The 15,057-nt window shown below is 43.9% G+C and overlaps 2 protein-coding genes across 5 annotated transcripts in view; one reads left to right on the forward strand and one right to left on the reverse strand.

Moving 5' to 3' along the window:
• abtb2b (ankyrin repeat and BTB (POZ) domain containing 2b) overlaps positions 1-5,133 on the forward strand; it is a 48,808-nt gene extending 43,675 nt beyond the window's left edge. Inside the window, exons 10-17 of the mRNA XM_050073027.1 lie at positions 322-599; positions 689-867; positions 978-1,083; positions 2,142-2,244; positions 2,349-2,436; positions 2,629-2,697; positions 3,477-3,590; positions 3,896-5,133. Of these exons, the coding sequence (XP_049928984.1) occupies positions 322-599; positions 689-867; positions 978-1,083; positions 2,142-2,244; positions 2,349-2,436; positions 2,629-2,697; positions 3,477-3,590; positions 3,896-4,129 (1,171 nt within the window). The 3' untranslated portion in view covers positions 4,130-5,133. The remainder of the gene's footprint in view (positions 1-321; positions 600-688; positions 868-977; positions 1,084-2,141; positions 2,245-2,348; positions 2,437-2,628; positions 2,698-3,476; positions 3,591-3,895) is intronic.
• Positions 5,134-5,279: 146 nt separating this feature from the next.
• LOC126407807 (serine/threonine-protein kinase BRSK2-like) overlaps positions 5,280-15,057 on the reverse strand; it is a 198,809-nt gene continuing 189,031 nt past the window's right edge. For 2 of the 4 annotated variants that reach the window (XM_050073031.1, XM_050073028.1), the window contains exons 16-19: positions 14,773-14,896; positions 13,430-13,610; positions 12,171-12,260; positions 5,280-8,385 (exon numbers count right to left, since the gene is read on the reverse strand). In XM_050073031.1, coding sequence (XP_049928988.1) covers positions 8,213-8,385; positions 12,171-12,260; positions 13,430-13,610; positions 14,773-14,896 — 568 coding nt within the window. In that variant the 3' untranslated portion in view covers positions 5,280-8,212. Of the gene's footprint in view, positions 8,434-12,170; positions 12,261-13,429; positions 13,611-14,772; positions 14,897-15,057 lie in introns of all 4 variants that reach the window. The other 2 variants (XM_050073030.1, XM_050073029.1) reach the window with 1 other exon arrangement.

Consider the following 15,057-nt stretch of genomic DNA (forward strand, 5'->3'; position numbering starts at 1 on the left):
TGGAAGACCTTGGAAGTGTCAGAGTACAGACAGCAAATTCAGGGCCCCCTTCTATTCAGAGTCCATCTGTCTCTAAACACCAACTGGAAGCGTAAACCTCTCCACCTGTTCGCTGCGTGTATGTGTGAACACAATGTAGACTCAACACTTCACATTCCACAGTGAGGGAGACGGACTATGTAATGAGAGAGGAGGGTACAGGGTCACAGACAGGGATGTATGTGTTGCAGTTTGGGACGTTTATTAATGTTTTCGTGTTTACTTCCCTTCCCTTCCTTGTCCTCTTTCTTCCCTCCTTCTTCCTCTCATTTATCTTGTCAGAAACGTGCTGAGAAAGCTCCTGACTCAGCCCCAGCAAGTCAAAGAGGATGTCCTGTCTCTGGAGGAGATCTTAGCTGAGGGGGTGGAAGGTGAGGAGGCCGTGATCTGCCCTTTCCTCCCTCTCTCCCCCCTCCCCACCCCTTCCTCTGGCCCCGGGGCCCTGCCAGAGGTGGGCATACCAAGGCTCTGCAAGGCCAGGATGAAGGCTCTGCAAGAGGCCAGCTACTACAGCGCTGAGCACGGCTACCTGGATGTCACCATGGAGCTACGGGCTATGGGTACCTATCAGACATCAAACAAGAATTTGACATTTCTAATTGTGACTTGCCATAATAAACCAACTTTTTTTTTTCTACTCCTAAACTAGGCGTACCATGGAAACTACACGTGTGGCTGGAATCTCTGCGCTGTGCCCAGCAGCAGTCCAGGGCGGGAGTCACCCTCTCACTGCTCAGAGAGTTCACCACGATCAGAGAAGAGGACTACTGTGAGGAGCTGGTCACCATGGGCCTGCCTCTCATGTTCAACATCTTACGTACCACCAAGGTAAACACAAACCTCAGTGTGTGCTTGCCTGCCTCTTCATGTTGAGAGCATGAAATGAGTCGAGATGTGTGATATAACGTCCTCCTCCCTGTTCTCTCACTTGCCTCCAGAATGATGCCATTATACAGCAGTTGGCGGCTATTTTTAGTCACTGTTTTGGCCCAGCACCTCTTCCAGCCATCCCTGGGATGAGGGCAACTCTTTCAGCACAGTTAGGTAAGGAAACTATGATTCTCATGTGTATATGAGCACACATAGCTCTGTGTTTAGGTGATTGTGATGGCTTTATGTTGACATTTTTAGATCATTTTTTTTGTGTTGATTAATCTGCTGACTGCTTTCTTGACTAATCACTTAATAGTTTGGTTAGAAAATATCACAAAATAGTGAAAAATCCCCACTGTCACAATTTTCTAAAGGCCCTGAATTGCTTATTTTCTCTGACCAGTGCTCAGAAACCCAAAGATAGTCAGTTTACTGTCTAATATGACAAATACAAGCAGCAATTTCTCACAATAGAGAAGCTGTAACGAGGCAATATTTGATATTTTTGCTTAAAATCTACTTAAAGTACTGATCAATTATCCAAATAGTTGCAGAATAATTTCCATTGACTACTACTAATCAATTGTTTTTTAGCTCTAGATGGTTGTACAATTAATACTGAGAGGAGGTTGCATTTGTCCACAAGGCCCCAGATACAACAATCAGCCAAAAATGGAAAAAAAAGAGGTTTTGTTTTTGCCAAAATGCAATGAGGATGCTTCGGGCTCTCAGTACCTGCACACTTGGAGCTTGAACACCTGTGACCACATATTGAGTTTTCTACAAACTGACTGCATTCAAGGATCACCTAGTCTATTCAATCACTTGTGGGTATGGCATTACATATCTTTCACAGATATGGGTACAGCTGATGCCAAATTTTGAAGGTTTTAAAGTCTGTATGTGAGGCAAGGTATCAAACAGCCAAGGCAATCCTCTCCTCTGGCTGTATGAACAAATGCAAACTGATATTTTTCTATTTAGCAGATAGGAGTAAAATAAGTGTTCCAGTGCTACAGTAGCATGTGAATGAAAAGGTAAAATCTTATCACAAATGCCAGGTGTAAGGATCAAGACACTATCATGATTCGCCCGCATACAAGACACTGTCTGAACAAAGCTCTAGCTTCCTTAAGATGTGCAGCTATAATGTAGGACCAGTGTCCAGACTGGCTTGTGAAAGCTGTGCTGTGAGTGGAGTTTTAAGCAGCCGCTATGTTTCTCCACAGACCCTCATTTCCTGAACAACCAGGAGATGTCAGATGTAACATTTTTGGTGGAGGGGAAACCGTTCTACGGCCACAGAGTCCTGCTGATCACAGCCTCTGACAGGTGAGCGCAGTCAGGTTCACACTGGATAGAAAAATACCGACTTAAGGACATTTTAGGAAAAAAATCCTTAAAGTTGTAACAAAGAAATATTTGTTTTCTGTTAGATTCAAGTCTCTGCTGGCATCCTCCGGACCAGATGGAAGCCCCAGCAAGGAGATCGAGATCAGTGACGTCAAGTACAACATTTTCCAGGTAACAAATATTCTCTTTATTTCCTTTATTGTTATGAATACTTTGCACCGTATTTTATTATACTGTGAGACAGTGAATCAAGAGTGATGGGGAAAAAAAACTTGAGGCAGACATACTGCATATGACAAAACAAGGACATTATTTAATTCAACTAAGACTTTTTCCTGAATGCAACCTTTGACTTCTCTGCAGATGATGATGTCATACCTGTACTGTGGAGGAACAGAGTCACTGAAAACTGTCGTGCCTGACTTGCTGGAGGTGAGAATCACTGCACACCATCTGTCTGGATTGTTGTATGAGATGTTTTACCGCTTAGAAATCTCAGAGGTTATTAGTTCCACATCTCCACAAGATAAAATGATCACATCTCGACAGTTACAACTTTATTTTTTATGAAGAAATACGGTTGTTGGTACAGCAAAGTGCATGTTTTTGATAAAAATCTAAAAAATGAGTATGAGACAAATGTGTGCACGGTACACACAACAAACAACGCCAATCTCTTGCCCAGATCTGCCTCTCCATATGCACCAACACAATGTACTATTCACTGTGTAGCCTGTTAGTTTTTGGTTGAGCCCTGCAAATACAGTATACATGTGTATATGTGTTGCTTTTAAAAAATGTTTGAAAGCAATGTTGAGTTTGTGATAACGCAAATCCCCAGTTAAACCATTATATTACATTTATTTAGTTGACACTACCACATTACAACCCATTATATCGGTCTATTGCATTGTAGAACTGCTTGCATGCACCGTCGCACGATTCACTGGAGGTCAAAGTGGATACAATCTGTACAATGCAGTGAATGTTTGAAAGATTGAATCATTTTATCCTTCACCATCAGTTCCAGATATGTGGTGTAGATAATTTGGCTAAACTGGAGACTCAATTGACAGTACGTGTCTCTGTCTTGATAAATAAGCTAGAAAAATACTCACAAGTAATAAAGAATGATGGTAAAAATGTGTCCTGAATGAAATAGAAGACTGAATTTCTCCAGTGTAAACACGTTCTTGTGATTTCTCCTGCAGTTGTTGTCAGCTGCCAGTCTGTTCCAGCTGGGGGTGCTACAAAGACACTGTGAACTCATTTGCTCGCAGCTCATCAACCAGGATAATGCAGTCAGCATCTACAAGACAGCCAAGGTAACGCACTCTGAGAAGCCTTGATCATATTGTACTGTTGCGTGAACTACAAGAATAGCAAGCTTCATTACACAGCAGACCTTTGCTCTTTATGCTTCTGCAGCTGAGGTGACTCACAGAAGGAAAATGTCATGTTAAAGTGAAAAAACCTCTACTTTTCTTTGGTGTATTAAGCGAGAGGATTCTATTTTATCAAATGGGACATTCAATTTACTGCACAAAAGACACCATGTTACATGATAAATGTCCTACATTCCTCACTGAGAAGCAGCTTTCTCAGTGCAGTTTGTCCTCTCTTTCCACAGGCCCATGGTTCAGTGGAGCTGAGCTCATTCTGTGAAGGTTACTTCTTGCAGCAGATGCCTGCTCTACTGGAGAGAGAGGGTTTCAGGAGCCTGTTGTTGGGACCCCCCGCGGCCCGACAAGGGAACAACTCCACTTCTACGCTGGTTCACAGCCGGGGAGAATCACCTCTGGAGGAGCTGGAGGCCACCCTGGCTCAACGGCTACGCTCTCTTTGCGTCACCTCCCGAGTTTGAGGACAGCAAGACAGCTGCTGAGGAGAGAAGACAGGAATAAGAATGTGGCAGTCGAAGCGGAAGTTTCATCTTATCACTGATACAGGATCAGATCTTAAGGAGCTGTTTAAGTTGTTTGAGTACAGATGTTTTCTTTTAGTGACACCTGATCCTATCTCTGGTAACAAGCAACTTCCACAGTGCTTCGACACTGGGACACAGATCAGTGAGTTATGTGGCAGCAGTAAGACTTGGCTTTGTGTTTGCACCAAGCACTCCATCTTGACATTTATTGCAGTGAACAGCATGTTTGTGAAGAAGAAAGTTGGACAATGTGACGCTTTTTCTCCAAGGCTCGGGAAGCTTTCATGGAGAAGCAACAGATGGATGCAACAGGTGGAAACTCTGAATTATGAAACACTGCTGCCCTCTACTGGACAGAACTGGTAAAATAAATAATTGCTTTGGAGGAGTGGTATCGACGGCACCCTCCTGGTTCTGACTGAAGCTATGTAAAGTGAAAATAGACTGAATCAAGTGAGGCAGCCATGCTGGACTTTTGGCTTTGTCCCGTTTAAACTAATAATGCAGAGTGGGAGGACGGAGGTAGGCTCAGTGCCTCCAGCATTGACGTAAGCTTTGGATTAACAAATGTACTTTTTATGTAACTGTATGTTTTTATTTTCTATTTTTTAAAAAGTATGACCGCAGAAACAAAACACTTACTGAAGAGTGGGATGGACATTTTCTATTTAATGAGAAAAAAAAGATGTGAGAGTATTTAACGGGGTGTTCCCTTTTATTTTGTTTTTAATCCAAGCAAATTATTAATATTATTGATGAAAAATTGCTTTTGTGTAGCTGTTGTGTTTTTTTTTTCTCCAGGTACACTCTAACAGTAATTAAGCTTATGTATGCTGAGGTTTAATGCTTCTATACAGGAACAGCAGCAGAGTCCAACATGGGAATTGGAATACATAAAGTCTGTTTTATTGCTGAATATTGTAATAAACCTGGTAAACGAGCTTTGTCATTTTCACTGGCGCTGCAAAGTATTACAGATATTTCACTGCCATCTGTTTGTGTGGGTTTGTGTAGACTTACCTGAAATCCGGGACAACTCAGACTTGCAAATGCATAAATCTACAACATGAAAGTCATTACATGTGCAATAAAAAAATGATTTAATGAAACAATCTTACAGAAAACTCTGTGAGGGCGAAATAAGAAAAATTAAATTGGGAGAAGAGATAATTACAGTACATTAATCTTAAATTTGGAGCACTTTTTATATTTTAATATCGAGAAAACCCTGACCATATGGTTTTATAGTGATGTTTACTTCAGGTTCTCACTTGCCGCATACATTTAGGCACAAAAGAAGTAAAAACAAACACACCATAACTTAATGAGTTTATTTGTTTCAGCACTGAAGATGCTCACAGTTATTTTATATGGGGATTACATCAGTCTGTTTTGTTCCTGCTCTGTCAGAAGACCGCTCTTGGCCTCAGAATCATCAGATGTCCTTGGTGCTGCTAGCTTCCCATTGTAGAAAACAGAAAGGAGGGTGAACGATAGGGTATTGCTTTGTGTTTGTGTACTGATATCCCCTCACTGTGCCTCGTCTACCTTCGACAGGTAGAGAGAGCCCAGACCTCCGAGCCTTCCAGCGAGAGGTACAGAGTAAAGGAAGCATCGTTCAAAAACTTTGTGCACAAGATAAGAGGAGGAGGAAGGGGAGGGATTAAGCAGGAGCGAGGGAATAATTAAAAAAAAAAAAAAAGAAGGCCAGAAATCAAAGCAGAGAGGGTGAAAAGTAGGGGACAGAGGGGGAATTTAAAACATTTAAAAGGTAGTTTTGTGGAGAGAGAGAGAGAGAAGAGAGAGAGAAGAAAGAGAGAGAGAGAGAGAGAGAGAGAGAGAATCAATGAAGGCTGAGAGAAGGAGTGAGTTTGGCATGGAACATGAACACTAAAGCCATGCAAAGAAAAGCTCATGTTTGACATGCACACAGCAATACAAGCTAAAAGCATAGAGCAGGAATCCCCAGCATGGTTGAGAAGACAACCCCCACGGTTTGTCTGTATATTTACAAAGAGAAGAAGTAGATTGGGATCTGTGGTGTCCTTCTCCTCAGGCCTGGCCTACACGCACAATAATATGAAACTGACAAATATCAATAGAAGAGCATATTCCCTCTCCAAAAAGAGGCTAAGTCTACATTCTTAAATTACTGGTAAATAATTTTTTTTCAAGAGTTCATACAAGTTCTCTTTCCCTCCTCGGAGACATCAGGGAAAAAGAGAATTTGTGACTTGTCACATAATTCTGTTAAATGCAGACCAAAACAAAAGAAAAAAAAAAGTTCATTATTTTCTTTAAATGTTGCCCCATTTACGAACACACAAGAGGGTAATAAATAACATTCAACTGACCTAACAGCTTTGTTCATATAAATAGCCAAGTTATAATAAATTAGGAAATCAAACAGTGAGATGAACAAACATGAATAAATAAGGACAGAAATACAAAAATATCCACAATTGCATTTATCACGTTGTCTTTTTTTTTGTCCTTTTTTTTGTTCCTCTACTCCTACTGCTGGTAAGTGAGACTAAGAGAGAGGTATAAATGGAAAACCAAAGACAAAGTGCTGCAGATAACACAAACAGGAATGTTTGGATCATTATTAGGTCAATCGAACAGAAGACAGAAAATGATCATGTAACAAAAATACACAGAAGAATTTAAAAGTACAGTATGTGGCAGGCGCAGGTTTACCAACCTGACCCTATGGTATCTAAACATAGTGTCACAACTAGACATTTCATTTTTTTTATACATAAGAAATGATATCAGTCTGTACAACAGAATAGATCATTCATTTTAAATACCCAAATACCCACCCGCGGCCCTCCCCCCAACCCTATAGCTATCATATCATCTCCCCCTCTGCCCCCCCTGCCCGGTTCTGCTCACACCCAGCTCCTCTCTGAAATCACAATTCCAGTCCGTTTGCAGCAATAGTATTAAGTCTAATAAAGTCAGTTAGTATTTTAAACCCAGTTCTTCACAAAGAAAGTACATTAAAAAGCAAACAAATACAATCCAGCAAGCATCCGCGTCGGCTGTTTGGGCTTTTCCACAAAACTCCTCCCCCTTCTCTCCTCCTCTGAATCAGTCTCTGCATGTCTTCTTTTTCGTTGTTGTTGTTGTTGTTGTTGTTGTTGTTGTTGTTCTTGTTAATACATCCCAGAGTTTTCTGTGCATACATACATACATGGGTTGTGTATGTAGTGTCTTTTTGTAAAATGTCTCCAATTGATGCTCCTCGAGAGGAAAAAAGGGGGCCGGTTGGTGAAGGGAATGTGCGTTCTTGTCTCATTGGGATTTGTGTGGATTCGTTGTGCACATGTGTATGTGTGTGTGTGTGTGTGTGTGTGATCCTAAGATGGGGGGGGGGCACTAAAGGTATTTTCATCTACTTCTACTGATGGCTGCCAGAGGTGGAGAAGGTGGCGCAGAGGGAGATGAAGGTAGAAGTCTGCATGAAGGGTCTGTTTCCATGGTAACCACCACCACCCCCTCCTCCCCTTTTTTTTTTCCTTCCAGCGCACCTCTAAAAGCAGTCCTCCGTCAACAAATGTCCGTCCCTTCTCGGCACGCTCGTGGGGGGAGGGTGGAGGTGGTGGTGGAGGTGGTGGTGGAGGGAAGGAGCAGGAGGAGGGGCTTAATAGGTTTTCTGGATAATTCCTGGTATCAGAAACAAGTCAGGTCATCACACAGGTTAGCAGCGACGGAGCAAAAAACAGAGCCACAGGGCGATCAGATGGTTGGGGCAGAGGGGTGGATGATGATGATGGTGGATAATGAAAGGGGGAGTGGAAGGACAGGAGTGTGTGTGTGTCATGTAGGTGCAGTATACTGTTTGTAAAATATCACTTTGATTCTCTTAATATATTTCTATCTATATAAAGTCATTTTATACAAAAAAAGTGTCCATAAATGATATGTACATCTAGCTATGTACAGATAGGATATTCTCTTATAGTGATACTGGGATGGGTTTTTAGCGCTGGCTCGACTACACAGCCTCTCGACCTATGACTCCTCCAGTGTCCCCACGGACGCCATCGCCAACTTGGCTCTGTCTCGGCCCGCGGCGGGGCATTTGGTGTCATTATGTTCCGGCTCGTGCCTCCGGACGTGCATGGGCGAGGGGCAGCGCTTGGTGGGTGTGCCAGAGGGGTAGGGCACCTGTCCGTTCTTCTCGTCTGAAAAAAGTTGTTTTATTACGTCAAAGAAGTTACTCAATGGGCTGCCTAGGTACACAGATGGGGGGGACAAAAGAGGAGGAAAAAAGGGGAAAGAGAGAAGAAAGAGAACAAACAAACTAATGAACAATGGGGTTCACAGGACAGAGACGAGGCTTAAGACAGAGCAAGCAGAGGCGAGGGGGAGTCAGACACAGACAGGATGAGACCTGCTGGAGCAGCAGCACCATATACCATGCATATGTAACAGCACAACCAATGAAAACACACAAGTAGCCATCCAATCTAACTAAAAAAATACAGCAAATAGGGCTGGCTGAAGTCATTCTAGGCTTCTGTAGACTGAGAGAAAGTGCGGTGTGTCGTCTGCGTGAGTCGGTGCCCAGGCAGATCTGGCCAGCCAGAAGCAGGAGCACAATGCGAACGCCTGGAGCTTCAACACGAAGCTGCCCTCTGAGGATAATAAAGCATCAGTGTCTCCTTCTCCTTGTGCCAAAACCTAATTGTTTGTGGAGTTTTTCAGAAGTCATCACAGCTCCGAAGGGCAGCTCGAACCTTGGCAAAGCGTGGATGATGAAGGCTTTTCTGCCTCGTGGCTATTGTGCCAAGCGAGGTGCATCTAACGCGGTAATGTTTGGACTTGAGTCTGCCTGGAGCAAAGAGACAACCTTTGATCAACACATTTCTACACTTGAGCTACACTTCAGCTAACTACAAAACCTGGTCAGAGACATCAAACACAGCGGGTGGGCTGCATCATCATTGTGCTCGACTCTTTGAAGTGAGAAAAAGTCCAACTTGTGTAATTCCACTGCAGAGTCAAAACTGTGGTGAGGTGCATTTAAGTCATAAAATACCTTCTTAACTTGATGCTGTGTGCCGGGTAAATGGGTGGATATGCTAAATAACACACGTTTATATCTTCTTAACTGCTATAAGCACACTTATAGCGCATCTGAGAGTATGCAAATGATCTTCAGCTAAACGCACTCGCTCTTTCTCGCAGGGCCTTAATGGTCCCGCTGCAGGTAGGTAGAGTGGTGAGGACACCAAACATGAGAAATGGAGCAAATAAAGAGTCGATGTTCTTTTTGTTAATGGTGCATGCACAGCACAATTCTGGGAACTATCAGTCACAAACAGGACTGATTCTGAATACTTGGCAGAAGATCCATTTGCACAATAGAGTCCTGTGGGCCGACAAATGAACAGTGACAGCATCAGTAAAAAAAAATAGGCAGGGGTGCTGCACAGACGACAAGACACACACTGGACCGAAGACTGTCTGTGTAGCAGCACTTTATAAAAGGCTGCTGGAAAGTGGAATTTCTCAGGCTGACAATATGCACGTGCTGCCAGTGTGAAGACTGCCTGCAGTAGCCTGGAGATTAGGACAAACTTCATCTAATCACGAATGAGTGAGTGCGTTTTTGTTGTTGTGTTTGTCAATGTGCGCGTGTTTGTGTGTGTGTGTGTAGACAAGTGTGAATGCGCCACAGTTGGCTTCGCCTGCTCCATTATCCTGCTGGAAAATGGTCGCAGCCAACTTCTCCCTAATGTTCCCGCTTTCCTTTCTCATGTGTGAAGAATTTCCACATTTAGTCACTTCACTCCACTCAAATCTGCACATTTTCAAAAAAAATGGCAGGGAACTCATGAATCTTAATGATCTGGGCTGCTCGATGAAACACACACAGCACCCTCTGAATGAATGGTCCTCCTCTGCAGTCCTAAAGTACGCTTCCCTATAGTCTTTCACACTGTTTTTCATTGTTCCACTCTTCCTATTGTGTTCCTAAGCCGGGCTCTCAGGTATGCCTCTGTTAATGGTGATTAGGGGGACATAATGACCAAGACTTGATGAAGCCTTTTGTTTGACACACATTGGTATGCAAAGCCATTTCTGTTCTTAATTACAGCCACTGGCCCTTTTTTCCAAAGGCCCTGTGGTCAGGTGGCACCAAAAGTGTGTTAGGAGGTCAAAGGAAAGAGGGAGGCGGAGGAAAGTTTAACAGTGCTTTCAGTTACTGCTAAGCACATACTGACCTGTTTTTAGATTCATATTATGGTGTGAGATACTTTCATTTAGACTGACCTTGGTCAAAAACAACTGACATTGACTTTTGATACTAAACACATCAGCTCAGTTTTTTGTTTGTGTGTCAGCAGGATTACAGAAAACTACTGGCCCAATTTCCATGAAACTCGGTGGAAGGGTGTAGCATGGGACAAGGAGCGATCCAACTCATTTTAATTCAGATTCAAATTGTTTTTCACTTTCATTAACATTGCGAAACAGGGCATTTGGCCTTGGCGTCAGTCTGCATTCTCCAAGTTCTCTTCTAGATATGTATGCCTTTTGTAATATCCTCAGTTTCCTCTACTGGCAAATTGTTCTCATATTATCCACAAGACTCCGAATTCTTCTCGTACAATGTCGTCTCTGCCGCTGAAACAATTCACGGCAGTTGTTTGAACCTAATCAGATGTAATTTATTCTCATTTTACCCTTCCCACACCTCAGCCTGTTAATTAGCTCTACAATATAAAAGATCAGGAGCAATTGGTAAACTTACTGAGGCACAGCGATGATAACAGACTGTTAAATATCACAACAGCTGTGACGACTGCTGTTCAATTCCGAGTGCCAGTGAGAGAATTATTGCAAAAAAAGTCACAGAGCAAAGTATATAGCTCTCACTCGCAACTTGTAGTGTAATAACAGAGTATAATAGCGAGCTGCGTGATGGCTGAGTATCTGTTCAACAACGTCAGGCATGGAATTAGAAATTGGTGTAAATGGATAAAGGAACAAACAAACAGACATCAAGGGAAACGATTCACAGATGAGATGGAAATAATATCCAGAGAAAACAGCACACCATCTCCTGATAACAAAAAAAAAAGGTGTATATCAGGCTGGTGGTGTTTCCCGATTTGACCAGCAGGTGGAGCTGTTGTCAAGATGATGGCGACTGAGACGCACACAAACAGAGCAGTGATTCATAAGGAGAGACATGCTAAGAGCAGATGGGGAGGAGAAGGATCCCTATTTCTCTTTCTCCTCTCGTCATCCAGACTGTGCGTTGAGAGACTACGATGTAGCCAAACTGGGGAAGGAATGGGTTTATGCGTGTCCAGGGGCCTCGGCATCAACCCTACGACTAATGAGAAGACAGAAGAAGAATGTTGCGAAGTTCACAGGTGAATGGTTAGGTGTTGATTGAGGTTTTTAGAATCTACTCGGTGCCTCTGGAGGAGCCAGAAGAGGCTGGTGGACAGCGGGGAAACAGGGGGAGGGGGTCCTATTGTACGAGCACCCGGAGAGAGAAAGAAAGAAACAGAGTGCTTGTCAGGTATGGTGTCACTGTGCGGTGCGGTGCATTGTGGGAGCGCGTTGAGGTGCAGTGGTGTTGCCATGGTGACAAGCTCCGACGATCAGTCTTGGAAGTAGGAGTAACAGAATGCAAATCAGCTTACCCTACCTCTACTCTAATCTTCACTGCCAGGGCAACGAGACAACATTTGACCCGCAGTCGGTGCTTGAGAGCAACTCCCACCCTTTCATGGCAGCGAGGTGAGGCGCGGGCATGCAAAGGAAGGCGTTTTCGAGAAGCGGAGAGTGGCTCGGGGATTTCAAGCAGAGGAGGGCAGGATTGAGCCTCAGCAGCGAGAGTGGTTTGTCCGGGGGTGGGATGGACGGATGAGGCGGTTGGGGGCTAAGGGTGAAGAGGTTTGGGGTATTTTGAAATATATTTCTTTTAAAAAGAGAGGTTGTTACTCACCAGACAGCTGTTGGACCCCTGGCTGGTCATGTGTGCTTAACAACTGGCTCTGAATCGTCTCCACTACTCGCTTAAAGCGCCGGCTGGGTCCTAAACACGGGCACACAAACAGGAAATATTTGTTGCATTACAACACACAGGTAGCAGCACAGGAAGGTGTGTAGAAACTATGTCAGTGGATTAATTAGGAGAGTAGAAAAAGTAAGGGTGATGAGAGGAGTGTGAAATGTGAGCTGGAGAAGCTGCAGAGAGCAAGAGATGATAAATGGAGGCCAGAGAGGAGTGCTCCTGTGAGCTCCTGCCGTTTACCTTTTGTATACGGTATACAGTCAGTGCCATGGAGGAGTCAGCAGGCTCTAAAGTGCCACTATTACACCCTATTCAGTTCAGATGTGCCCCCTACTTGAGTGTGTGTTTGTGTTTGTGTGTGGCTATGTGAGCCAGCGAGAGAGGGAAAGAGAGCATGCATGTGTTTCTGCAAGCCTGAGCATGCACGCATGATTGCGTAGTATGTAATCTTGCATAGCCAGACCTCATCTTGTTACGCTCAGGGACGTTTCAGGAGGAGGGGGGGGGGATCTTATCAAGCATCCAGGATTGCAAGAACTTTGAAAATCCTTATGCAGACATTCTTTTTGGCAGCGCGTTTTGAAAACACCCAACACTGGAAGCAGCACTTCTAGTTTATTTGTTGGCTGGATAGTTTAATTTCATTAGTTTGAAGTGTGACAGCATCCCACTCGACATGTTAGGGATGCCTTCCCGTAGTTTTTAAAGCGACTTGAGCTCCAGTTTCCCAAGACCTCTGTGAGCCTGATGAGATGGGAGGCTGGCTATTCAAAATTAAACTGTATGTAACACTGTCCTCTGTGATCTGTCGTCTCACAACAGGAAGGGCCCGGGTTTGAACTGAACAATTTCCACTCGAATGTCCCCAAGAGAAGGAATCAAATCCCCGCTAACTTCAAGGCAGCCTTTTTTATTGAAGTACAAAAACAAAGCGGGGTGCTTTGAATTTTTATTTCACTTTTTTAAAATCACACAGAAGCTACTGTTTCTTTCTCATTCTGAGGAGAGGAGTCAAACTAGTAAAAGTAAGTTAAGTAGGTCTATGTGCATTGGCTCATAGAGCTTGGGTCTCCAGATGTGAGGTCCAGAGTTGGACCATCTTGTGACTGGTGAGCGGCTCAGCGTGCATCGTGCCTCTCGCCCAAACAGGTGTAGAAAGTAAGGGTGATGTGTGTAGACAGTGTCCTGACCTGAGAGCAGGGTGAAGGTGACAGAGTAGATGCCGTTCTCCTTGGTGGCAGCTGTGCTCTCCGTGTAGGTGATATCCACCTGGAATTTCACCGGCTTCTGGAAAACCGTAGGGCCGGCCGTGGACTTGTACTCTGCTCGAAAACTGGTCTGAGAGATCACACTGTGGCTCAGGCTGGGGATCTGGGAGGAGAAGAAAAGAAGAGGAGTGAGCGAGTAAAAGGAAAAAAATGGAAAAGGAGGCAGAGATAAGAATAAATATAAGTAATAAAAAGAGGCAAGTAATGGGATTATACATAGGGAGCATTGATGTTTAATTTTTCTCCTACACCTCGCATACGACAAGGTGAATAAACCTTCATTAAAATACCCTCCACATACTACGAGCCACAGTTGAAACTCTAAGGAGATTAATGCCTCAGGGAGTAGCCATGCATGCCAGGGAGACTTAAGCTAATGTAATCTTGAGTCATCCAACAACATTGCACTCTCCCACCTAAAATGAATTTGTATGCCCAATGAACAGGTGAGCTCTGAAATAGTCACGTTTCGCCATAGTGCTGGAGAGGGTTTGACATTCCATTAATGTGAGTGTGCTGAGAGGTATAATTCCACTGATTCAGGTGCCAATCTCCTGTCTGGAATACCAGCTAGCATAACCCAGAGGGGAAAATAGCTACTTCCAGGGATGGGGAAACAGATTTGACATTGACCTGCGCTGGCAGAGTTTGCATTTACTTAGACTTTGTTAAATTTAACCAGGGTGAGGGTGGGTTTTGTTCAATTATGTACGCTGAATATCAACTACCACTGCTGAGGGTCTGTTGATACAGATTCCGCCGCGCTCCCTGAGAAACCCCGGTGTTGCCCGCACGTATTTGCACATCCACATTTATAAAACACACCACACGCACGGAGACAGTCCACGCTATTTCTCAATTTCTTGGACCGCACATCTAAATATACACACAAACACACACACGCATGCTCAATACGCGGTATCGAGGGCAAAGCATCTATATGCTAATGATCAATGCTCTCTGTTGATTTTCTATTGACCTCAACTGAGTCTGCAGTCAGAGAGAAAATAGAAGCACTGAACACAAGCAGTTTACTGAATTGCTACATAAATCAGGAGCATGTTAGCAAACACTCAGGGAGAGCCTGCCTCGGAGCATAGCCAATCGCCGCCGCTGTTAGGGAAGGCTACGCCCTGTATCACACAGCAGATGCACAGGTAATACTGCTGCATGCGCACATATTCGGATTTACAGAGAAAAGTTGGGGCACAGGGAGCACGGATCACACAGGAGAAGGATTTAAGCGAGAAACTGTGAGCGAGTACCGAGAGAAAGGCTTGAACGATGTCTGCCTTGATGGAGCTGAGAGGCTTGTCTCTGATGACGATGAAGATCTGCTCCTCTTTTTCCAGGTTGATGAAGTTACCAAACCAGGATTTTTTGGCAAGTCTGTCAAGGGGGGGAAAGACAAGAAGAAAAGAACAGTTTGTGAGATGCTTTATATATTTTTAACTGCTGTATATGCCGACTACAGAGCGCTAGTCCTCCTTCCACCATTTTTGCTTCCTTGTTAAAACCCACCCAACCATCCTTCCATCTATCTATCCATC

The sequence above is a fragment of the Epinephelus moara genome, chromosome 20, assembly GCF_006386435.1.
Source record: "Epinephelus moara isolate mb chromosome 20, YSFRI_EMoa_1.0, whole genome shotgun sequence".
NCBI lineage: Eukaryota > Metazoa > Chordata > Actinopteri > Perciformes > Serranidae > Epinephelus > Epinephelus moara.